Genomic DNA, 27,228 nt, shown 5'->3' with positions numbered 1-27,228 from the left:
CTTGTATCGGTAAAGTTTCTTCGGAAAGAATTTTTTACGGAAAATTAACTAACGAACAGAGACGTAACACTATTATATAGTTGTACTTTTATTAATAGCTATAACTGTCTTGAAAATTAAAAAAGATTTGACCAGTATATAAACCCCGATGAGTCTGAAGTAGTAATCGAGTTATTGATGGATTTGTGTCTGTTACGTTGATACTGATTATTGTGTTAGCGAATCTATTAATCAGTTTGTCTGTTACATTGAGGAAGTTAGTTCATTTTGATACTGAGTTTATGTTTTTACCAAAAATTGACATACAAGAAAGTGCATTACGTATGAGAGAAGTTAACCAACAAATTGTTTACGTTACAATATTAGGACTAATCTATTTGTTTGCTTTGCTCTCCCAAGCTGTACCGATGAGCCGTGCATTCGGCGAAACTAGTCTACTGCAGAGGATCTTGTGAATCAAAGAATAGATTAGGCCTCTAAGTCATTCACAAATTCTTTCTTCTTCATTTAAATTAGACATTTTGGCGCAGAAAAGAAAAATTCACAAGTAAGCAAGTGGGATTGTTGCATTAAGTCTACTGTAAACTTAGGCCTGTTAAAGAGCGCTAGTTAAGGTAACCAAATACGTTGTAGTATTTTGTTTGTTTGGTTGGAATTAATCACAAAGCTACACAATGGGCTATCTGTGCTCTGCCCACCACGGGAATCGAAACTCGATTTCTAGCAGTATAAGTCCGCAGACATAACGTTGTAATAGAAGGAATGAAATGTTTTGGTTATCATTAAATAGACTTAACTTTGCATTATTTGTACCAAATAATCTAAGTTTTAGAACCCGTCCAACAACAGAACCGTTACAACAAAATACAGTAAGTTTTTCTGAGAGCTCAATCTGTAGCTTTGCGCTCAACAACAAACAAGCTAAACTAACAGTAACGCAACAAGAAGGGTGTCTTCATAAGGAATCATTGCGAACAAATTAATAGTTAAAGATAAAACCAGTCTATAATCTTTTTGATAGTATAACTGTAGATACTTAAGATAATTTACATCTCTCTCTCTTATTAAAAGTAAAATTCATTTCTTTAGCTTTGAGAATTAGAAATATACAAATCAGAGAATATTAATATATGTTTCTTAATTAAACAAGTATTGCGTCTAAAATGAACTACTAAAGATGTCTTCGTTGTCAGACAAGTAGTTGGATTCCCAGATAATTTAATGGGTGAAATAACGTAAAATGACCCAGTTAATATTTTAAAACACACTGAAATGTTTCTGAGTCCCTTTTACTCTCTCTCTCTCTCTTTATCCTATCCGTATTCGAAGGTGGGCCTATGTCTATATTGTGACTACAAATAAAACAACTTCAACTAGGAGAAGTACAACTTCAAGATGCTTAGGTTAACCCTACAAATATTTGGACTATCCTTATTAAACTGATTCTAAGACTCACTTAAAACTAACACGCAAGTTAATTAAGATCACAATAACAAGGTGTTTTGGATTTGCTAAGAAAACTGTAAATAAATAAATAATAAAGAGATAAAACATTTTTATGAAGACACACGGAACCAGAATTTTCCAATTTTCCTAATCGCCCACGTCAACCGAATAGTCCCATTTACAAAATAGAATATTATGGTTTGAAGCAACTTTTTTTTCAGATAAGATCAACATAACAGGTAGTCACTCCAATGACTTATCAAGCACGCTGGCCAAATATAAAGAAATACGCGCGTGTTAAAAGTTGAGTGCATCTTGTTTGTTTGGAACTTATGACTAAATGTAACATTCTGTTCAGATATTTTGAAAAAAAATGTACGAATAAAGAAACAGTCATATTCTAAGTTATAGATCGAGTGGCTTAGTTATGATATCTACATGCCACAGCAGAATGACCATCTTGACAGGCAGCAACTACTTGCAGTTCACAGAGTAAGATCTAGTGCTTTCAGTGGGATACATTTACCTAATATAACTCCACCCTGTTCCGAAAATGAGAAGATGAGAGATCATAAAAAGAAAGCTACAGTATATACTACACAAATTACTCGAATCCGAAGCATTTTATTATTTCTAAGATCTTTAAATACTGTCACATTTTCGTATTGTTACGTCTCCGTTCGTTAGTTGATTTTCCGTAACTTCGTTCCCACGAAACTTTAGCGACACAAGTCCTTTCTTAATAAAACTGGTTTATTCTTTCCGAATATAACTTTACCGATACACTTATTTTCAACAGTTGCTCTATAACAGACGATATAACAACGAACTTCAACAATACTTTCTGACTGCAGTTCAATTACTCACTACCTACACACACTGTCACGTCACTCCGTGACCATCTTATATAAACCAGACCACCCCCAATCTAGCAAATGCTAGAGCACTCCCGAAGGAACAGGATAGTTCTAGAAAACGGGTGGCATGATACTAGTCACGTGATCTCGCTGACGCAACAGTATTAAGAAAAGATAGAGAAACATGAAAGAATCTACTGTATGTAATGAATTGATCTGTGGAAAAGTGATAACAAATTTACAACTTAAATGGTGAAGAGATAAAGTGATATCCAAAGAAGCACTTAACGAATTGCAATAATATAATGTTTGAGGAGTAGTGGTTGATGTCGTAGGCCCACTGACACAGTCAAATGTTAGGGGTAAACGCATTAAGGTAAGTGACAATACAAAATTTTATTATTGGTGTATAGACGTAGTGTGTAAAAAAATTTCTAGGAAAAGTAAAAGTGATACAAACATCTTCCATTCTTTTTCATCTCACCTATATAAAAGTCAGTGTGTGTCACGTCACGTTTGATTTCTCGAAATAGGAGGAGTCATAAAAGCCAAAATGTATTTATCCAGATATAATAGTTCGATTACTGCCTGCTTATTACAATTTTAGTAACGGGGTGCAAGGGGGCCGTGATACCTTATAAGTGTAGTAAGTGTTGGTATAAAGTTAAGACGTAATGTGGGATCACCTAGCTTAGAGCCAAGTGCACAAAATTTATCATGAAAGTAAAAATATCGATTTAATTGTAAACATAAATTGTATTTGAATTAAGTTATTTTCTGTTATATCACCAACATTTTAAATAAATAACAAACCTCTTTAACCAACTGAGACTCTAAATTAAGAAACCAACAAAAAATTTTCCAGTTTTGTTGTCTGTACATTTCATTTTATACTTTCAGTACATATACTAACAACAATATTAGGTTATACTTTTGTTGCTAAACAACATGACATAAAAGACACTGTTGGAACATAGTGTTACCAAAACACACTGGCTTTTCTGTATATTAGAAGTTGTTAATGTAACTGATTTTTACCAATAATTACTCTATGAATACGCCACGAATTAATTTCACGAATGATCTTGATTTTGATTGGCTCACAAAGGAATTTACCGACGTTTGACTGCCTCGACTGTACTTTTCTGCCCCTTTGTTGCTCAAGCTTGATTTCGCAAAATTTATTTATTTCAGTTAGCTATGAAATGTTAGGTTGAGGTATACTATGGTTGAGGTATACTTACCCCGTCATTTATGACGGGCTGTACTCTAGTATAAAATTAAAATACACTTGTCTGGGCAACTAAGTAGCCATGTGGAAGAGATATTTATTTATGTTCTAAGAACACTCGGAGGAGATATTTATGTTTGTACTGTGAAAACAAGGCAACACTGAATATATCGGGAACTTATGTGAATATTTCTAAGTAAGAATATATAACGTTTAAACATGTGACAACTTCTTTATGTCGGTCTGTTATCCTAACAATTTTAATGAAAGACATCACTTATAACATCATCATCATTATTACTTTTTTTAAAAGGTTACTTTCAAAATATGCATAATGTTTATATAAAAAATTGTAATTCAAGTAGTTCGTCCTTTCTTATAAACAAATTATTTCAATTATAGAAAATAAATAATAATAAAAGACACGCACACGCAAAAAATGTGAAGCATTGTACTTTTACCAGACCTCTTTTGTTGTGGAAATAATTCGTTCGAAATCAAGCACTTCATCAAAATATTAACAATAGTAGATGGCGCGTTAATCTTTGTGACTAATCAGGCAGGAAATGAATGAAAATTGTAATTGTTCTTAACATTAGTAAGAATGGGAAGGGGAATCGTTTATTGTACTTGTTTAGTAACATTGTTTTAATTGAAAGAGGACGACTTGATATGAGATATTTTGAACATGTCTAGGTAAGGTTTTGTTCTTCCGAATACTCTTGCTAGTTTACTCAAGAAAATGAGTAGGATTAGAAGTATCTTTTTAACAAAATTTTCAATTTTCAAAACTGAATTATGGTTTTTACTCTGACTTTGAGACTTCGAATTCATTAGGTTCAGTCTAAGACAAGCCTGGTGTATAAGACTATGACGACAGTATGAGTATTATTAGAAATAGAACTATACAGTTAAAAAATAACAATAATAAGCAAATACGTGAAGTTCTAACTTCTAGTTAGATAGTATTACAATTAGTAGACTCCAGGGATTACACGATTCACCCAGATTCTGATTTATTCTTGCAAAGTACATGTGTAATAAAATGTTATATAATGATGGATATAAAAAATGTATAGTATTATTAATTTTATTATATTTCAAATTTCTGTAGTCTATGCTTATGTTATATATTTTGTTCAAAAGTGACTTGTGAGTTGTAGCTCATATACTAATATAGCTAATTTAATTTCAAACTATTTTTGTCTCATGTTGTATTCCTTAGCCATGAAAGATTAAATATATTACATCCAAAATACAGTTTCATAAATTTATTTGTTTCTTTTACTTTACACAACAGTACCACTACCAATCCTCAAACTAAAACATAATATAAAAATAAGTAATGGATCACATACTTTCAGGAATAAATAAATAAATAAGCCAGTATTTAGCTGAACTTGGGGCAAACTTGTAAGGATTTGGGTGAATAAATATATATTTTTAAAAATAAGCCAGAATTTGGGTGAATCATGTAAAACTAATGGGACTCCAGGGACACACACAGAGCCTACAAGTTATTTCATTAATCTACTGTCATAAAAGTTTTAAAATGTTTTTATTTGCAGTTGTAATAATCCATTTCAGTTTCAATGTTTGGAATTAAGTCAGTGATAATGATACGAGTCATAGACTTGTTTAGTGCTTAGTTATTTCATTAAAAAAAAACTTTAGCTTTCCTAACAGTTAGGTTGTGAGGTATTTGAACTTTAGCATGTAAAAATTGTAAACCTGATCCTGCTGTCATAAAACTTACCCCTTCGTCTTCTATACGACCAAGCCCTGCCATGTGGTGTGAAATATTTTTGAACACTTCAGCAATAATTGTGTAGCCATATATAGATATACACACACACACACATACTCAAATACATCGTACATCCATCATGTATATAGCCTTTTGATAACAGTATGTGCCCAAATGTTGTTTATATAGTTAATACCAGGAAAATGCTACTATGTTTAGAAGCTAGTAGAAAGCAAGAATGGGTTAGATGACACACTATATGTTATGTGTGACGCACATGCAATTAGTATTATGCCTGTTTAATATTGTGAGATTATCAATTTATGGTAATACTGTCTGATTCATCACAAAATTAATACCTGACTGGATTAGGTTTCATCAGATAGTGCAATGGCTGATCAGATAAGATATTTTTCCCATCTCTAATTTTAACTAATGATGGTGAAGAAGAGATATTCAAGCTAATCACTTTCCTTAAGTATGGAAAGAATTTTTCTTCGTATTTATGTGGACGAGGTAGTCATTTCAGAAAATTCTGGATGTTAAAACATCCCAGCACTGACAGAATTTATTCTAAAACCTTGAAGAAATAAAGAGTTAAGGAGGCTTTAGGTCATATTTTTCTAAAACTGCTTTATGCCAAGAAAAATCCTGATGACTGAACTTCAAAAGTGGGCAGTATGATTGCTACATGAATTTGAAGAAAGGAAAATTTATAGGCACATTAGTTTGCAATGTGTTAGAATTTGTTTCCAAAAGTCCTTCAGACCATTGGTTCCTAACGTTTTTCTAACTGAGGACTACCCAACTCCAATCCTAGAATTTCACAGATTGCTTCATACAATATTAATGTTTTAATGTACTTTTATATTACATTATAAAACAATGTATTTCAGTAGCTATATTTGAAAACTTTTTATTTCCCTGGGAAACAGCACCAGTTCACAGACAAGGTTGGGAACTGCTGCTTTAAAAGCTTGAGATTTAATTTATAATTTTCAGCATGGCTTTGGAAACAAAGTTTATTGTATTACCAGTTTGAGTTGTTTTTCTTTTTATGGGACCTTTGCTTCTTTTTATAAGTGAAGGCATCCTGGTTGAGTTGTATACTGTGACTTTCAGAAAGCCTTTTATTAAATGGGTAGAAAAGTTGCTTAGTAAAGAGTCATGATATTGGACATTTTTTAGCTGGGAGAATGTGACTAGTGGGATCTCTCAAGAATGTTTTGTAACCTTGGCTGCTTGTTTCTTATGTTAATTTGGATAGCTTCATGGCAGGGATATTTTTAAATACCCTGATACCAGTAAAAAGCTAAATAGAGAATTCTGTTGAGAATACTTCTTTCATTCAGAATTGACCAGAGTTTCAAATATGAGTTAATACTGAGAACTACATGGATTTTGGTTATGGTTATTTAGTAATAATGTTTTGTTTTTCTGTTAGTGAGAAGAACATTAAGATGATTTGATCTGTGATTACTGATAAAGTCCTAAAGCATTCTGTTACGTGTGTAACTATGGTGTAATACTGATTTAAGAAAGTTATTATAGCATTGTACAGAACTGGTGAAATCTCGTGTTATGTATTCTGTGTGTAGCTTTAGTTGTCTGACAACAAAAAGTATATTAACTTGTTGGAAAAATGTGCAGTAACAGGATACTAGCATGTGTGTTTTAAATAATTTTAGCTATAAATAAAGGCTCAGTTAAATTTAGTGTTTTTTCTGTAGCAGTCATCTTTTTTGTATTATAGTAAATTATAAAATATTTATAGTAAAATTCACATTGGTTATACCTGATAAGTAATAATTCAATTTAGGGTGTATGTCCATTAAGAATGATGAATTACTAATCATTATACAAAATCTCCCATGGTTGTTTAATTAAAATCTCAACAGTTTTAAGTGGATATTTATAATGTTTCTGCAGCACAGGTATAGTGTTACACAAAGTACTATCTATTCTGGTTGTGTTTATTTACGTATGATACAACTAAGTTGAAGAAAGTGCAGTCAATATTCTGTTATCCTAAGAAGTGCTGACAGATGTGTTTTATTAATGCAAGGAATTTCTCAGAGTTACTTAAAGCACTTACAGCATTCTGTTCTAGACTTATCAGTTCATTTAGAATTTTTTTTATCCATCTATAAACTTTGACATTTCAGAAATAAAATTTGGCTAGTGAATTGTATATTACACTTAATTTTCTTCACATTAAATGTACTTTTGTTAAGATTACTACTGAAATTCCTGATCTCAATTATGATTTTTTTTATCATTTCTAGCCTGTTATTTTCAGTATGACTTACTAATTACAGCCTGTGTTTTGGGGATTTTTTAAACAAAATTATACAAGAAAAGCTCTTCAGAAATATTTTGTGTACATTATTTGTTAGAATGTAACCTGTTTTGATATACATGTAGAGTATCAATATTTGAAAGATATATTATGTGTGCAGATTTTTTATGTATTTTATTTTTTGAATAGGATGAGGGAATTTAAAGTTGTTGTTTTGGGAAGTGGAGGAGTTGGAAAAAGCGCCCTTACAGTTCAGTTTGTTTCAGGAACCTTCATGGAAAAGTATGATCCTACAATAGAGGATTTCTACCGGAAAGAAATTGAGGTTGATTCTGCACCTTGTGTTTTGGAAATTTTAGACACTGCTGGAACTGAGCAGTTTGCTTCCATGCGAGACTTGTACATTAAAAATGGACAGGGTTTTGTTGTAGTGTACAGCATTACCAATCATCAAACATTTCAAGATATTAAAAACATGAAAGAACAAATCATTAGAGTGAAGAACATGGATCGAGTTCCAGTAATTCTTGTTGGAAATAAGGTAGATATAGAACAGCAACGAGAAGTAAGTAACATGGAAGGAATGTCTCTAGCTCAACTCTGGGGGTGTCCATTTATGGAAGCTTCTGCCAAAAACAAGTGCAATGTAAATGAAATTTTTGCTGAAATAGTACGTGAAATGAATTTTACCCCAGAACTAGAAAGATCAAATCACTGCTGTGTTGTCCTTTGATGTAGGTGAGTAAAGAACATTCTTTCTTACTCTAGCAAAGGATAGTGATATAGACATTCAAATATACTGAAAAAAATGTCTGGAAAAAATGAGAAACATAATTCTTTTTTTATTCATTCATAAATTTTTTATTCAATTAACAATTTCACACTACTTCTCCCTGGAAAACTTTGTCTCTTTCATGTAGATGCCCATGGTCCTGCTTTTAGTTTTTGAGTCATGTGAGCTTAGTAACATGAAAGAAAACATTTGTTATTGTATTTTATTTTTCCAGTTAACTAAATAATTCAACATTGAAGTGTAAGAAATCTAACAGCATTACTTACAGTAGTGTATACTCTGCTTGTCAGCTACGTCCTTGCACAATTTTTGTTGTACCTGACAATGAGTAGCAATAGAGGTAGTAAAACTAACTTAACTAATTTATTGTATTGTCATAGTAGGGTATTAAGCTCTTTATATGTACTGGTAGTTTGTGAATTTTTAATAAGTTAAAGAATACTGCTTGAAATATAAATATTGTGTTTAAATTTTTGTATGTTTGATCAAATGATGCCACTGTTCTGATTTCAAAGGGTCTAGTAATTGTGAGAATTCTGAGTGTTGGAGTATATATATAAACACATACAGTTTTCAGCAAATGTTTGTGATGGACCTACAGCAGAAAATCACTTTACAACTTTGTATGTATTATTCAATAAATAGTCTTTTTTTTTAAGTCAGAAACAATCTTTAATTTTCTGACTTAGGTAACTATAGTGACATTATAAGATAACAAATCATTTATTTCAAAAATTATGCTTGTCTTATTTGTTATTGAAAGAACAGACAAGGTATCAGTGCTCTTCTAAAAGTTCATTTGGTTTTTTGTACAATTAGGTTTTTTTTTTTCTTGACATAAACTTGAATTAGATTGGTCCATTGGGATCACCTGATACTCATAGATATAAGCAATTTACCTAACCAATAGACAATGGACCAGTTGAACCTTCAAGGTTGTCTTTTGACACCCATTCTTAGGGGAAAAAAAAATTAAACCCACTTTTTATTTTCCAGAAAATCACCAATTTCCCTTTTAAGCTCCTATACTACTGATGGCAACTCATTCCATAAGTCAATTGCCCTATTAGAAAAATAAAACTGTCTTAACTAGAGCCTCATCTTGTCTTGTCAAATCTTAAAATTCTGGCCTCTCGTCGTGTTAGTTTCAACAAGATCATCCCTCACCCTTCTTTTCTTGAGAGAAAATAAGTTGATAACTTTTAACCTATCCATGTTAGATAACCTTTTCATCCCCATCATCATCTTAGTAGCCTTCCTCTGAAACCTTTCCAGGAAGTTGGTATCAATTTTTAGATACAAATGCCAAAGCTGTACACAGTATTCCACCTTCTTGAAATGTCATACCTACCAGTGAAGGAAATAACACCTGTTTATACTTTTATATTCAAAAGGAAGTTTTTATTATTTTCAAGAATAGCATTTACTTTGATATTTGGAGTACTGAAGAAAGTTAAGATGTAAAATCTCAGCTCTTAAGGTATCCATGCACCATATGACATAGGCAAAAATACAATATATATATATATATATATATTTCTACAGATAACATTTTTTTTGGTTTCCACAGGTATATAAGAACAAGAAGTTTGGTATATGTAAGCCCAACAGTCTCAAGATATAGAAGGTAGGCTGTGTAAGTGTTTATGACTTGTAGCATATCCCATGTGATCAGAATATGTTTTTATCAAAGACTTAATGTGCTGTTACAGGAGCAAACATAGTTCAAGTATCTTTATATTGATATTTACAGGCTCAAGCCATTCTAAACCTTAAAGTTTCACTTTGAATAGACCTTTCTTTGGGTGGTAATTTCTTTTGTTCAATTTCACATGTACTGTATTTATTTTTTAAGGCCCATGGCTGCAAAAAAGTAGGATATTTTACTAAAAATTTGACTGAAACATAAAAACAAAAAAGTGCAATAGTAATTATTACTAAACAGATTAGCTACATTAGTTGAGCTGATTTCAACACAACTTTCAGATTTTCAATCGGATACCAGGAAGCATGGAAACAACAGTAACTAGCAAAGTATGTGATGAACACAAAAAACGAAAGAAAGGAACATGCCATATTTGCCCTGTTTGTCGTCTGTGTGATCCATTTCCCTCATCCACCGTTCTTACGATGCATGTTAACTACCATAGAAAGTGTAAAATTAGTCAGTTGTCAAATCAGTAATAAAAATATATATATAAAAAAGGCGCAGCCATATCATGGCCGAGTTTTTTGCACCACCAGGTCTGTGTTTGGTATGTAGTTTTTAACCACTTTTAGTCATAAAACCACACTTTTAACATCAATCCTTCTTTGAACTTTTCACATACTTTTTTATATGTCTGAATATAATCAACACATCAAGCTACTGTAGCATAGTGGTTTAAATCAAATCTTCTGTTTTAGTACATGTATTATTTTTCATCTGTATATTAGTTTTTGTTGACTAGATTTATACAAAATAAGGCTGTTTGAAATCTTTCAAGCAGTGGTGCTTCTAGATGGCTTAAACCTGATATTTTTGTAGTTTTGTCTATTGTTGTTTAAATTATATTGTTCTTTTTATACATACATGTAACAATAGATCCAATTAATGTCAACTTAAGCTGTTAAATTTTTTTTTGTACTTCTCTTAGTTATTTTACTAAGCTTAAGCTATTTTGAATTGTTGAAGTGTACTAAGCTCTGTTGTTTTCAGTCCAACCCAACCTTAAGCAAAATTTTAAGACACTTTTCTTTGGAACTGGTTGAATATCGATTTCGTTGCCATATGTATAATTTCATTTTAGACACACTATTCTAACAATTTTTATTCTCACATCAACTGTTTGACAGAATTTGTTTTTTTTTTCCTAAATAGTTATATGAATGGAAAGAAAAAGAAACAAAAATTATGTGGAAGAAAACTGTAAGATGTGACTCCCTTTGACGGCAAAACATCATATTCTGACAAAGACAGCTGCTGTGCAATTATATCTCTAATCCTCAGAAAAATTTTGCAAGAACTTTTTTTATCTTTATTTCCCTAAGTCAGCTTCTTCGGAAACACTCGTTTTTCAGCTTATCTATTTTTAAATTGCGTATTTTTACATAGGAGAATCATAATTAAAATGTGTATATGATTGTATACAGGAACAAAATGCAGGTTCTCACTGTGGTGTTTTTCTTAAGTTTCTTATAATCCAGCCTGAAATATAAAAAGAAGAGTGTAAAAATACATAGTTAGAACTAGAATTGTTTAATAAATATAGTTTTATCTTGAGTTGATTTAGGTTACATTGTTCTGCCTATTTTATTGTGTAATTCATAAAAACCATTGACAGCACAGTCTAGAGTTGTGCAGAGTTAAGATTTTACTGTTAACTACATATCACAATGAAGAAAAGTGAAGTGGTTCATTTAGCCAGTTTATGATGATTTGGTTTTGAAGATCTGTGCAAAAATATGTAAAAAAAAAACCTTTTAGTAACATCTATTGATGTAAGTTTCTGTGTGAGAAGTTCAGATAAGTGTATAAAGATTATTATGTAGTCACACAAGTCGTGTTTTACAAATAGAGTTAGTTTTGCTAGATTTGATATAATAACTGCTCCATATTTCTTATACAATACAAGGATATGAAAAATGTTAAAAGATATGTAAAAAGTTATAAAGTGTATATGTAAAATAAAATCAGTATTTTATATGCAAAAATGTTGTTCACTAACACTGGTAGAAGGTTGTTTCTTCTCTTTCACTACAGTGTATTGATTAATCAGAAGTCTAAGATTTTATGGAAGTTAATTAATTGTCATAAAATTACATCGATGCTTTGAAAAAAACAAACATTAAGAGAAATTTAGTTTTCTTTAAAGCTTACACATTTAAGTGTGGTACTGCTGAATTTAGAATAAATCTTAGCAGTGCAACATGTTGAATTAGTTTTAGACTTCATCAGTGTAACTGTTTTCTCTTCTATAGATCCTCTGTTGATGAACAGATTTCAAATGAATGCACTTTTATTTGAATAACTTGTTATGCTACCGTGAAGCTTTTATCCTAGAGATTAAAAAATGAAACTTAAAATATAAAAACTTGAAATTTACCACAATATAACTTTTACTATCAACGATGTAGTGGAACTTTTACTACTAGATGACCAGTTATATTTTAGTTATCTCGTCGTATTGTGAACATTACTCCTTCGTATCAAGAATTTACTTGCGATTATATTTAAAAAATAAATTAACATCATGTAAAGTCATCTACTGTTATGGAGTTGATGTATATAGAAAAAAAAGGAGTTTATATATATATATATTGCCATTTTTATAGCTAAAGAATATTTAGTAATATTAGATTAGTGTTGAAAGATCATCTTTTATATCTATGTTTGTTTACCTAATACAGTGAAGTTCCATGTAGTTTAACATCTACAGAAAATGTTCTATAATCTTAAGACCATCTTAAACTGACTAGTGTGGAGAAACCCTTTCAAACAATATAACATTTCTTAGGAATGTATTTCTAGTTATAGAAATTGCTAAATTTAATAATTTGTTTGAAAATGGATAAGTTACTTAGCCCTAGTTTCAACAGTGAGCTATGTAAAAAGGCAATTTTTTTGTGTGTAATTGAGACAACTGTCAGCAACCATGCAGGTTTGATTTTGTTTCTATATAAAAAAAGAAACATTATAGGCCAAGAGAACAAAGAGCCATGGAACATTCTAAAAGTAACTATATATATATATTTTTTTTTTTATTATTATATCAACTATGAATTCCACTTGGTGATGCAGAGCAATTTTAAATTAGTCTAGACTGTCCAAATTTTGTGGTGTTCTCAACTTAATTTACAGTTGTACATGTTAATAAACATAATAAAGAACCAAGTTTTGTTGCCATAAGTTAGATGTTGTAGATACAGAAGGATTTAGTTGTGAAACAACTTCCAATTAGCCTTTATTAAACCAAAAAAAGTTTATTTTGCCTATCTGATCCAAAACTGATTTTATTCATTATAATATTTTGGAAGTGATGGAGTCCTTATAGAAATTGTTTTATAAAATTGTATTTCTTCATATGATTATTTTAAATTGGTCAGTCTTGGATTTAAAAACACGGTATTTCCTTTTAATATAAATATGCACGCTAATTTTCAGTTTACTTCTAAAAGTGTAATAGGGACCTTGAATTCCGTAGTTTAGAACTTTTACAACACTTGACAGTAATTATACTTTCAAGTACATATGAAAATTTCTAATTTTGGGAGTAAAGTTTCAATTCTCTTAGTTTATGTACAGCACAACAGAAAAACAACTGGTGCTGTTGTAATACCAAATAACTTCAATATCAATTTCTTTTTACTTTGTTAAAAAAAAATTGTGAAATGTGTTTGTCTGGTTTATCATCAGTGCTCTCGATGTTGATGAATTAGTTTCTCATTTCTGGTTTTTTTTTTTTCTTTACCAGGACTAATTATTTCTAACTTCATGGGCAATGTTAATATTATAGCAGGGCCGACAGTAAACAACGATTTTTTTTTTTTACATATTTCTATTGTTATGCGAGAAATATATTGATCAATGTTTATTATGGCACCTTACAGGTTAAGGGTTGGCAGCAAATCACTATTGACTGCAGTGATACATTTTTTGAAGTGGCATCATACTATTTATATTCTGTCAGAGCTCCAGTAAATTACATCACATGGTATCATGCCACTTAATGCATAAATATACACTGCTACAATGGAGCTTATTAGTACTGATGATTGGATGTAGAAAAAGTTACGTATTTACCTCCTCAGTAATGGTAATTTTTAGTGCATTCTGTTTTTTTAATTATTGGCTACTCTTCTAAACAATGACCACAAATTTTGAAACTGGACATGCTTACAGAGGTGATTTAATGTTTTGTATAGCTTAACTAGGATAATTCTTAATTTATTAAACATACAGAAATCCATGATTTACTAATTCCACAGGATGTTTTTTGCAGTGGAAATTTTGGTTTCTCCAACTCAGTATATGCATAGACGTTATTAGATAAAAGTACATCCTCCCAAATTCTAAGAAATCAATAACAATATACAAAACTTTTTACTTCAAATAAGTACTTTTAGGGTAATATTTAAATCTTTTATTAAACTTTTCTATCTACATCAGATCATTACCTGTTAAAATTTCATAATGTCTACTGTTTTCATTAGTTCTGAAATAAATAGTGACTTTTCCTATATTAATGTTCAACAATAAAGCTTTAGTTTTTACATAACTGTTGCTGTACCACTGTATCTTGAGTACATACCAGCCTTAGCTCAAACAAAAGGTTAACGGTTACAGAAACATTCAAGTTACGTACACAGGACAAAAGTGTCTAGTTACAAGATAATATGGGTATGTATATAAATAATTGTTGTATTATCAAATTTAATATAAAAACCTTTTCTTTGTAGTGCAGAAATAGCACTAATACAACTACATTGGTGACATTTTATTTAAAAAAATTGTAGAGTTAGAATATTTAAACTTGGTGCAAGGTTCACTCCCAAAAATTATGAATATTAATATAACTGGAAAGAAACTTAGAATGGTTGGTAGTAACAAGTTAAAAAATTGGGTTAACGATACACTGTACAATGAAATAGCAGCTGTCCAAGATATACATCGTGAAGGTTATGGGGAATATGAGAAAGTAGTATATAAGGCAGGGAATCCAAACATAAAATGCAAGTATAACCAGATGGTGGAAATGATCCAGCTCAGGGTTCCCTAATACCATTTTGATACAGACACCAAGTTAAGATAAATTAAAGAATGTATATAATGTAATTGTGGTATTGATTATAGCAGTTTGTTTTTATTACTGAAGTAGTAGATAACTACCCCCAACAAAGGTATACTAGATCCCTAGCATTGTTTTGCACTTAAAATCATGACTAAACTATTTTATGGGATCAAAGATTCTCTTGATTTAAAAAGATAGCATCATTGAAGTTTGTTATATATCCTCAAATTTAAATCCCTATAGTTTTGTTTGGAGTAAGAAATTGAAAATGATTGCAGATGTCTTATAATTATTATAAATTTTACTTTGTGCTTCCTCCCCTTTCTATTTAGTTTGAAATACGTTTAGTGTAATTATTTTGGTCATTAAAAGTACTGTAAGGAAAGATCTGTTTAATCATTAATAATGAATTCAAAATGCTGTAGTCATCTAGTATAATCTTCGTTTAGCTGTAATAATTAGACTATCAACACCACAGACTGCAACTGGAAGTTATATTATATAATCTTTTATCTTAAGGTTATGTTTGCATTACAGGTTTCCATTATACAATTTAAAAATCAATGAAACCGGATACAAAGAGTTTTGTTCATGATAAGAAATTTCAAAGAGATTTACAACAAGAACATTATGAAAGTCATTTCTTATAAAAGTTAAATTAAACTAGAAATAGAATACTTACTATTAGACTATATAGTTCATGGATGCAGTTTTGAAGAGTCTCGCAAACTTAAACTACTTACTTCAACCCTTTAACGTTTAGCATGCACAAATAATTTGTTTCAGTGCAACCATTCTATTAATCTTCAACAACACTGTAGCATGTACTTACACAGTAACAGGAAGATTTAAATGAGCAGTACATCAGAGCAATGTATTAGATATTCACGTAGAGCCAAGAGGCCTTGCTTAGTCAAGCAAAAAAACATATCCAATCATGTTACTGTTAGTAATAACTTTATTAATTCAATATTAAAAACTTTGCTTGCCAATCAATGCTGTTTTAACTCTCAAATACTATATAAATAACTACACTGAAATCCATGGTTTGTCCAAAAGAATTAAATACACAATTACTTTACGTGGTCAATCCATGAAAGTTTTTTTTTTTTAATTTCTTTCAAAGATAACAAAAGTTATGAGATAAAAAAATATACAACAAACCAATATGTACATGCAACTTTTATATATGTATAGGGTCAAGACTTTATTGTAGTAAAAAAAAAAAATTCATACTATTCTATCACAGTTATATTAAACTCCAACTGTCAGGAACTTAAGGATACATCAGATTGAATACAGCAAGTTGATCATGTTAGGAATAAAACACTATTTTTTAAGATACATAATTATGATTAATAGAAAAGTTATGGAGTTGATATGTTTAATTACCGATTAAAAATATCCAATTCACCCTCAATTAAGGATACATATTTGAAAGATACACTAAAAAGTTATGCTAAAAATGTTTAAATAAAAATATCAAAACATTCATGTTGAACATGTAAAGTGAATGTGTAGGAAATGGAGTCAAAACACTTACCATAACAAATTAGGTTGGATTTTTGAATTAAACATATTTGGGTAATAATAAAAGTATATTTTCAAATGTATATTCCTGGAGATACAGTTGCAAAGTAAAAATCTATTACACGTTGTTTACATAGACTGGTATTCCTTCTTACGGCTGCGGCGACGTCCAACCAAGTAGGCAATGAGAACAATAATAACTAGTCCAGCCAGAGCACAGCCAACAGCAATAGGGACAATATCACTGACTTTATCATCAGCTGCACATTCCCACACAGCTTAGGGAAGTAAAAGTACCAAAATTAAGTTTCTATGTTGCAAGTCAAAATCAAGATAATTGTAATACGCATAAAAAAAAAAATCCAAGTTTTATTGGTATAAAACCTTCAATTACTTTAAGAAGAAGAAAACTTAGTATGACCAAGTTATGTTAAGTATGCTATGCACTTACAGTATTGAAATTATAATATAAATTGGGCAAATGAGTTATCCAATAACCCGTTTGTCTTATAAGATATGGAAAGACTGCCATTTAAAGATTTTGTATAGATTTAAAGGCTAGGAATTCACTAGTAATTATTAACAAAAATAAAACCTTTTATCTATTCAAAAGCTTAAATTTTCATGAAGAACCAGCATAAGAAGACCAGTTAAATAGGGAAAAAATTCAGTTTGACATTTGTTAGAATTATCAAAAACAGCTTTGATAAACAATTAGTAAGTAATCGACAAGTTCATTGTCATGATTAGTAAGACAGTTTAATTATTAATCAGTGGGACAAGTTACGAGGAAACTGCTACATGATTGACATGAAACAACCTAAAAATGCTGATTATGATGCAAGCTTGTTAATAATAATAAATAAAAAAAAACTTACTGTTTTTGAAATCAGTGCTGTTATCTGTCCTGAATGCTTCAATCTCAACATTGGATACTTCCATGGTCACATTAGCATTAAAATTGATGTCGGCAGCTATCTTACAACGATAGTGCTTGTCTAGATCTACTGCAAAAAACCATCCTTTGACCAAAACACTACTGTTCTTACCTGTTTTATAAAGGAAAAGAATACATTACTAAAACATCCCCTTCTCATATGCAAGTTCCCAAAATCAAAAGCTATAACTAAAGAAATCCTCCAAAATTATAGCAAACAAAACCTATTTAAGGCTTTTGGTATGGAGATAAAGCACATGCAACAAGAATTCAGTAAAAAAGTTTATGAATAATTAACCCTTTCACAATGGAGTCCCCCTTTAACATTTTTCTGCACAAGTCACCGTGTTACATTCAAAATTTAATTAAACACCATTACCTGTCAATGTATGTGAATGAAATCATTATTATAAAATATGTTATGATTCAAAGTTTTATTTTATCCAAGTTAAGTTCTTTATTTAAAAAAGAAAAAAATACTACTACTACTAACTAAAACTTAAGTATTGTCATGTGACCAATGAGCTATGAAAATGCTCTACTTTGGTTCTCTTGCATCTTCAATAATACAATGGTAGTTAAGTAGAGGTATGTCTACTCAATAAGTTACTTACATAACCTTTTGACTCTTGTTCATTTCAAAGTTCTCTGAATGAATACAATTGAAAAACAAAAAAGTAATAAATTCTTTCAAACCCTGAAATGTGCCATGTTTGACCTTTACAGCCATTAGAAAGATCATTTTACACTATAATCTAACTATGGGTATTTTAAAATTGGTGTGCAGTTGTCACAGATTACATGTAACGGACTAGTATTGTTGACTGCTTAGACTATAGGACTTGCTGTTGTTTTACTAAATGTTATAGTTAGAGATACAGTTTAAGTTGTACTTAGGCCTTACTACTATATTTTAGTTAATTATGTATTAGTTACATTTTAAAATGCATAAATAAAAGGCTTAAATGTTTTAAGTATACATCATACTTTGTGTCTGTTTTCAAAGCTTACAATATTAAGAGCTGAACAAAAAATTTGACAAAGGGTTGCAAAGGTTTCCCAAAGAAACTAATATGCCTTTAGGGCACTGTTGACTTGTGTCAAGATGAATAAGTGGTAAAGAATGAGAAAGTAAAAAAACATTAAACATTAACTACATGTGAAAAGGAAAACCCAAAATTACAGATTTAACAAAAAGGAAAATATTTAAAAAAATATTCTACAAAAGTTAAAAGGTATGCATTTTTTTTTCTATTTCCTAATTTTAATTATTTTATTGTATGTTGATGATAATAGCTAGAGTTAGTGATATGGTAGAAAAAAAAAATATTTACATTAATTTTTTGTTTTTATCCTTTTAGGAGGTTCTAGAGATTATGGAAATGAAATACGAAAAAGACTTTTTTAAATACTTAAAATAAAAAAATCACCTTGTACTATTTGTTAGTTTGAATGCAAGTAACTACAACAGAAAAAATTCTTTTAGTAGAAACATTTAATTATAATAATGTCATTGTTTGTGTACAAGATACTAACAATATTCAACAAATCTTACCAGTTTTTGAATGGATGCATTAAGAAATCTCAAGAGTTACTGTACATTTATTTCTTTATTAAAAAAAAAAAGTGAAATTTGCAATTCAATTTCTGCAAATTGCATGAGCCTACTGAGAAAGGGGTTAAGGAATGAAATTCTGAATTAGAGAAAACACAAAAATAATTTTTAACCATCATCTAGGATGTGCAGGAGCAACCATTGGTTCAGACACGATACATGTATATTGCCATAGGTTTCAAAAACAAGAAAACCAGAAACTTTAGCTTTTGCAATGTTTAGTTTCTTCTTACATTTTATTAATAACGTATGCTTTAACTTTGAGAAAACTGTTTAGTGCCAGTGAGGTGGATTGCATAAATATTTAGATAAAACAGTTTCTTTGGTATTTATTTTCAGTTAGGCACATTTTATTTCACTTTCAAGTAGCTTAAAGGTTTCTAGCTTTATTCAGATAAGATGTCCTAATCTTACAGGTTTCCAAAATTAACAATATGTGCTTACCTATTTCAATAGCATTAGGAAAAGTAGAATTATCCATAGTATAGTTCAACTGTATCTCAGTCACCGAGATGTTTGTATTACTTTTGGTAAATATCATCATCAAGGAACTTGTGTTAAATACCAGCCTAATAACCTGAGTGCGATTATTTAAGCCGCATGTACTCCGACTCTGGTCAACTGTTGCTGTTTGAGGCACATTTATCTTGCCAGTTCCAACCTAAAAATATCAAAATTATTTGTCACACATACATTTGTAATCACATGATAACTATTACACTCAACATGGACATTCAATTTTTTTTTCATTGGACACATATAAAAAAAATCATGGTTTTAAATTTAAAAATCTGACTATATATTAATTTGAAAATTCAAATGCTAATGTCTATGTATTCACAAAGAAGGTTGATAATGTTACTGAACTTAACAAGTGAAAAGTCAATTCTCAGGATTGGTTCAAGATGTTTAGTTCCTACAGAAAACACACCGAACAAAATGTTATAAGTATTTGAAAACTAAGTTAAGTAAAAATAAGAGCCTATTTTGTATAATCATTGCCATTCCTTAGGGGAGAGAATTTTTACATAATCTTCACTCTAATTTAAGAGAGAGAGAAAAAAAACAAAAAAAACACTGGAATAGTAGCAGCCTTGTCTTCAAACAAAGTTATACACTAACTAAGATACTTATATGCCTACTCACGTACAAGGTGATGTTTCAAATATTGATATGTAATCTGATAATAACCACCAGTACTCATAATTGCTGTTTGAGCAAAGTAACTTCATAGTACGAGCTCATCTATCTCTACAACTTCAGGAAATGTGGCTATTTCATCTCTATGGTAAGAGCAATTAAACTATACAAGAAGGTCTTAGAAGTGCCTAAACTACATGTTTTTGCTGTATGTAGCACATGGTTACAAATGCTTAGAAAATGGAGTATTTCTAAAGTTTTATTTTTGTAATTAAAAGGTGCATAATTGTGGAATTTATTGTCAGAGCTGCTGTCATTCTTATTCCAAATTTATATTTATCATGTTACTAGTTATCAGCTAATCTTAAAAAGTTTGATGCATGTACTGTTGGTACTTGTTAACTACTGTATCTAGTCACAGATATTTATAATTGTGTATACTGATGTCACCGTACAAGTAGTAATGAAATCCAGCTTGATAATATGTTATTGTAAAGAGATGTGACATGCAAGAAAAAGTGTGACAAAGTGATCAGGAGATAAAGTTTTAGTTAATTTTGTTGCCATCATTAATTTCTGTTTACAAAGCATAAATTTACAGGTTTTATTCATTCTTCGATTTTTATTACTGGGAAAGTGCTTAGCCATAATTGAATGTATAGTTAGGTTATGGATGTTTAATCACCTGCATCTGGCCCTCCAATTTATTTTTTTATTTTATCTGTTGCACAGTAAATTCTCTCATGTTACAGTAATTGAAGAATGACGATTGTCAATTTTTTTAATTTTTTTTTTTTAAAGCTAACATGCTTATGATTAGGTTTTTTGACACTTAGTTTTCAGTTTTTTCTTTTCTTTGCACATATTTGGATTAAATTTTGGACTTTACATGCAGTTAACACAATCTCTCCCTCAACCAAAAGCACCTTAGTGACAAGAATTGTACACAAATCCAGGTTTTATCTAGTTTTTGGTAATTTTTACACATTATTACACTTTTCAAATTGAACAAAAATTGATTAAGCTATGGTTGGCCATATCATCAGCAGAAACCTTGTATTTAATGACTATACCCATTGTATAACCAGCAGGTCTGCATTACCCTTCTTAACCAGTTTCCATCCGTTTTTCAGACCAGAGTTCAGTAGATCTTGAAATAGCTCCAAGATCCACTAAATTTGACCAGAACTTTGCTACTCTTTAGCATATTGTCACCAATCTTTATTATTACCCCTGATTACTTTGCATGTGTAAGGTTCAGAAACATTCAACTTGCAACCTGTGCACCCCCTGAATGTGATCACAATGGACTTTGACAGCCCCTTTTGAGAAGTCCATCTGTAAAAATCCCAAATATGGTGTGATGGCACTCAAATAGGTCTAGTAGCTGGTAAGGACAATAGTAGCCTAATGCCAGATCAGAAGATCAAAAACAAAGTTTCCAACCTCAAACAATAATGAAAAGTAACAAAATTTGATTTGAAAAATCAGAAAAAGAGGAGGAATTGATGTGCACACGAGACTTCAAAAACCCCCATTTCCTTAATTGTTTATAATTCCCAACTGAAATGTTACCAAACTATATATTTGAATACAGCAGATTCAGAAAGTTTAAACAGTGTATGGAACACATCCATGAAGTTACCAGACTTATTTGTTGAAAAACATATCAATTTTCACTCCAAGTTGTTAATACTTTTTTTTGAATGCTAGGTCAGAATCATACGCATTGCATTAACAGCTAATTTTTGTAAATTAATGCTAATAGTACATGATCTTGACTTCTGTACACCATATTTCTGTAATAATTCATTGGTAAATATAAAATAAGCCCAATTTTATCCCAAAGTTCATTGACAGGTTTGTGTTCTTGTTGGCGTATTGTATTTTTGTGGGTAGTGCATAAAAAAAAAAAAATTAAACAAATGTAATTTTTGTTACTCTTTGCTATAAATTTTTTTTTTCCCCCCCCCATTCTGTGTTTCAAAAGAGATGGCACAACTTGTAACAGAAGTCCAACTAGTCTTAGTTTTTAAAAATATCTAAAGTGCTTTCCACTGTTCTGACTTTCTTCTACATACACAGTGTGGGCAGTTTTGTATTACAAAACAGACATATAATTACACTGTCACTTGATGCTAGTTGTGTTTTTAGATCATAAGTTAAAGCTACCATGTAAAAAAATATAACCTTCACATTGATTCGTGCACAAGATTTCATTATTGGAAGTTTCTTGTGTTGTCCACTATCCATAATACCAAGTTTTATATATATATTGCTCAGGTGTTCTAGCACAGTAAATTGCAGAAATATATATTGACATGTGCTCAAACACTTTTTTTTTTTTTTTATTATTTTATTCTGAGGGGGAGATGGTTTAGTAAATTAGTAAACAATTTCCCAATGTTGTTAACCATGTTGCTTCATTTACAAACAATTGTTTAAACCTATCAAAAGACAACTGTTACTTAGTACAATTTAAAAAAAAAAATCAAAAAATCCATAAATCATACTACAGTAAGGAGCTTTCATTAAAAGAGATACTCACTTTGTTACCTGTCTTATTGTACTTGATGCTAAAAGTGGCATTCATGGTCATGATAATACAAGTTTTATTTCCATCTTCCACCAACCACTTGTGCAGAACAGTTGATGGTTGAGTAGAAGACTCACTGGTAATTTTAGTAAGTGTTGTAGGATTGACTATGGTACTACTAGATGGAGTGACAGTTACAGGTGATGGTTGCGAAGAAGAAGCATTTGTTGTTTCATTAGCAGCATCTATATTAATATCGGTAGCTATAGTTTCCTGAGCTACAAAAAAAGAAGAAAGAAAGATGCAGAGTTACGGTGAAGCTTAAAGCATAAAACAAAATTAAATATTTGTATCCAAGAAAAATAAACACTTTGTATAGTTCAGTTTTGTGATTAACAGTAGTTATGCAATAATGGAAAAGAACAAAAAAACAAATCTCACATTAAAGATAATCATTGTGAAACAGCTGGCCCCAGTAAAAGAGCCAAATAGTTAAGCTTTTCTTAAAAGTTATGTGCAAAAGTAGAATAACAGTATGGACAAATTTAAGTTTAGGGAAACTGTATAACTAAAAGTGACCATTTTCCAAGCTGAATAAGTGATTAACATAAACTATTCCTCTTATTAACTGAAACTAATACAAGTTTACAAGAGTTAAAATTCTACAACTTTGGAATAACAATAAGGCAGGATATCCTTAATAAACTGGGGGGGTGGGACTGATTATCTTAAATTCACAATTTCAGAAGTTAAGTACACCAAGGCATTTATGCATTTTTACGACTTAAAATATTAAATTCAACTACCGAAGTAAAACAAAATTACAGAGATGGGGTTAATAAAAAGATCCTGGGAAAGACTATACATTTTATATTCATATATTTTATCTAAACAAATTTCAAATCACAAAAATTCCATTGTACTGCTCCGCTCAATGTGAAAGCTGATGTTAAGTCTTTTGTGCAAGGGATTTAAAAAGTTAACTTACAAAGTATTACATTCCTAGGGTATACACATATCTACTTTAGTTTTATGAAAGTCAATATTATGCTATGAAATAGTTTTTATTAAGTATTATTCTTTAAAGATAGTGCAAAGTCCATTCCATCAAATAACAACAAAATAAATTATGTTACTCTCATATCTTTCTTCATCGAAACATACTCAATATTCACAAAACTGGGATGACTGACAAACAGTAACTGATTGAGAGTTTCACTCACTCAGTAACCAGCCACTACTACTAACTTGCAGTTGCAAATCTATACTAATCCTAATTTAATGCGTTCTGCATAACTCGAGTAATTTCTTTAACTTCGGAAAGCTAGGTTACTAAACCATACCAATAATTATCTAATGGCAAACAATATGAATGTCTACATTAAAAACACCAATTTTAGAAAATCTGAATGTGTGATAGGATAGGCCCAATTTATTTTATACATTTATTTTACTGAAGTCTTAGACTTTAGATTCTTTGATGTAGGTAATAACCTCAAGATAAAAGAAAAATTATGGCTTAATATTGTATTGCAAATCAACTTTAGAACATAACTTATAATAAACCATCACGTTTCTTTGACTACTACAAATTATAAAACAATTTGCCGTTTTTGTTTCAGTCTTATTACTATATTATTAACAAGTACTACTATTACATTAATTAATCTTTAGAAAGAGTTTGTACTACTATTACTGTAGCATAAATTTTAGTTTATATTATTTATACTATAGTGTATAGTATTAGTAATACTACACTCTTTCTAACGATTAATTAAAACAATTTACTTAGACTGTTATAGCAGATTACAACTGCAAATTACCTTTCGTAGATGTGACTGAAAGCAAGAACAAAAAGATTATTCCAAATATTTTCATTCTCGTAGTTACAGTTACTCAAACACAGTTTGAAGATATATTGCTTAATACACAATTAACATCAACGTCCTACGCTACTAAACAAAATAGCCCGTACAAACTCTTAAATACCTAATCGAACAATGATTGTGATGCAATTGCAAGAAAGATTAAAATCACGTGCTGCTCTTCTTTTTATTGAGCTTGCTCCATCGTTATTGAGATGCAAATAATATATAAAATTGTCTTTGTTTTATTATTGTAATACAACAAATAAGAAAAAAACTCCAAAGTATTATGTATTTAACCCATTTATTTTACTAACTCTTAATGTAATTTTTATTATTTACATTTGTCAGTATCTTACAAACAGCAGGCCCAACATAGATCGTAAAATAACGTTTACACAACATAGAAAGTGAGTGCTGTCAAAGTTCTTTTTTTTATAATAATAACGTATTAGGAAATCAAATCTAATTATATAGATTTCGTGAATTATTAAAAGTAATTTGATTAGATCCTTTGGATGTGAGGGTTGTGAGTATACACAGTAATGAATTTGTCTTTTTTTTAAACAAAACATGTAAATTTCGGTGAAGAAAATAGTGAATCTGTGAATAAAATAGAATAATTAATTATGACGGTATATAGTCACATGTTATTCAAACACCTAAAGTATATAGAGTATTAGTGGTGCGCAACGGCCTATACTTCAAAATAATTGGATAATTTGAGAAATTATCGCCATCTATGAACGGGGATTGAGAGTATGGGTGAAAAAAATACAACATTCTCATGGGTCTGCTATTATTAACAGTAGGGACCCGCAAAGCATTTGCGATCAAATTAGTATTTTACTACAACAGTACTTCTTTAAATACAGGATTTCTAGTATAATACAAAATAATTATAATAGCAGATACTTGTCTTAGGCCTAATATTAGTTAAGCCTTTATTAAGTACGACCTATATTCGATAAAGAGATGAACTAACGCTAACTTGTGTACATTTTATCCTTTACTTTGATAGGACTAAATTTTACCGTATTTAATATCATCAGTAATTAAATTTATAATGTTATTCTACGACTTAACGTTAGACCTTTTTAAAAACTTTTGCTGTGTTGTACCAAATTTTTAATACATTATATTTACTTCTGCTGAAGTTCGCGCGTATGCGAATTTAGAATAGTAAGGTGCACGCGTATTTTCAGGAGAGACAAAAAGTGAGTATTATTATAAAACATTATCATTCGGTTTAACGCTATATTTAAAAAGCTCAAAGCTGAGAAACCTCCGAGATAGTAGTAGTACGTGTACGACGCCATGCCCGCCCCGAACTTAGAAAACCTCCCCCCCCCCCGCAACTTCACCCGTCTCTCCAGTAAACCTTGACGGGTTACCCCCTAAACTTTTCACTGCGCCGATTCATCGAATTTATCGGCGGCTTTAAACCCGGGGGTATCAATCAATTGACCCCACGAAGACCATGTTTCTACGATGGTAAGAAATATTTCTTCAACCCGTCACCCACAACGACTTCACCTTCCTCTACCTACCATGGAACTCTAATCCACACGTCTCATGCAGCCCCCACCCCAAGTCAATCCAACCACTTCTCTGTTGTTTTTTTTAAATAGGTGTAGACCAATCAATTAGTCATGAAGATATCCAGAAAACAAAAGAGAACAAACTAAACATTAAATTATACGAAGTGCACTGAATCCGCTCAAGGAATACAGGAAAGGCGACACAGTTAATCAAAATAGTTACCACGTCGCAACAAGCCGCCGACCACATACTCACACATGATGCTCATTTCACTATAAAGCCGAAAAGCCATACAGTAAATACCCTCCTCGTCTAGTCCAGCCTTTCCCTGCACCCATCACCAGATAGTAACACCCAAAAACAAAAGTCTCTGCTTTACCACGCACTACACCACCAATTTTCATCCAGACACCCCAAATCTAGAAATTAACCCCAACCATGAACCAATGCAACCAAGAACCCCCGGAAACTAAGAATATGTCAACCATGACGGAACCTACAACGATAACCGCTGAGTCCACTCAAACCAAGCCCTACAAGAGAAGGAAAGCCACCCACACCCAGCTGATTCCCCAGTCCACTAATATTCCTACAGATAACACCCGTCTTTTCCGAACTCTCTACTCTTCCCATCTGACTTGCTAGCCCTCTCTGCAGATCGACACCTCCTCCAACTCTCCGTCGTTACAGAAGATCCCTGCTTTAGCTTCTCCTTCTTCCGTCGCCCCTCCGCCAACAAAGACGAAGACTCAAACAAAGATAAAACCACAACCAGCCAACTAAAATCCTTCAATCGGGCACTGGTCAAGTAGGTTATTCGGCGCCTGATCAGTTAAAGTAGGTTTTCTCGGGGTACTCCCGTTTCCCTCACAGATAAGTCTCTAGGCATTTGATTTTTAGATCCCTGCCGCCCTGAAGGA

General features: G+C 31.0%; 2 protein-coding genes across 4 annotated transcripts; one reads left to right on the top strand and one right to left on the bottom strand.

The window, feature by feature from the left end:
• Positions 1 to 4,067: 4,067 nt before the first annotated feature.
• On the top strand, positions 4,068 to 11,359 carry LOC106456880 (ras-related protein Rap-2a-like). Of its 2 annotated transcripts, none has more exons than XM_022382662.1 (4): positions 4,068 to 4,230; positions 7,770 to 8,318; positions 9,944 to 10,009; positions 11,234 to 11,359. In XM_022382662.1, exons 1-2 carry the CDS (start codon positions 4,223 to 4,225, stop codon positions 8,311 to 8,313), a joined length of 552 nt encoding a protein of 183 aa, XP_022238370.1. In that variant the 5' UTR covers positions 4,068 to 4,222; the 3' UTR covers positions 8,314 to 8,318; positions 9,944 to 10,009; positions 11,234 to 11,359. The 2 variants fall into 2 exon arrangements, with proteins under 2 accessions (XP_022238370.1, XP_013771704.1); XM_013916250.2 differs by having other exon boundaries at positions 9,944 to 10,000; positions 11,234 to 11,248.
• A 95-nt stretch (positions 11,360 to 11,454) lies between these two features.
• LOC106456879 (lysosome-associated membrane glycoprotein 1-like) lies at positions 11,455 to 24,921 on the bottom strand. Of its 2 annotated transcripts, XR_001290663.2 has the most exons (6): positions 24,725 to 24,921; positions 22,914 to 23,179; positions 19,670 to 19,886; positions 17,552 to 17,722; positions 16,687 to 16,951; positions 11,455 to 11,560 (listed from the first exon to the last, which is right to left on the bottom strand). XR_001290663.2 is itself a non-coding variant. In XM_013916248.2 (5 exons), the coding sequence occupies exons 1-5, from the start codon at positions 24,777 to 24,779 to the stop codon at positions 16,803 to 16,805; spliced, it is 858 nt and encodes a 285-aa protein (XP_013771702.1). In that variant the 5' UTR covers positions 24,780 to 24,921; the 3' UTR covers positions 14,481 to 16,802. The 2 variants fall into 2 exon arrangements, 1 of the variants encoding a protein (XP_013771702.1); XM_013916248.2 differs by lacking the exon at positions 11,455 to 11,560 and having other exon boundaries at positions 14,481 to 16,951.
• Positions 24,922 to 27,228: the final 2,307 nt, after the last annotated feature.

Source organism: Limulus polyphemus, unplaced genomic scaffold (assembly GCF_000517525.1).
Source record: "Limulus polyphemus unplaced genomic scaffold, Limulus_polyphemus-2.1.2 Scaffold267, whole genome shotgun sequence".
NCBI lineage: Eukaryota > Metazoa > Arthropoda > Merostomata > Xiphosura > Limulidae > Limulus > Limulus polyphemus.
This window is presented reverse-complemented; position numbering and strand designations above follow the sequence as displayed.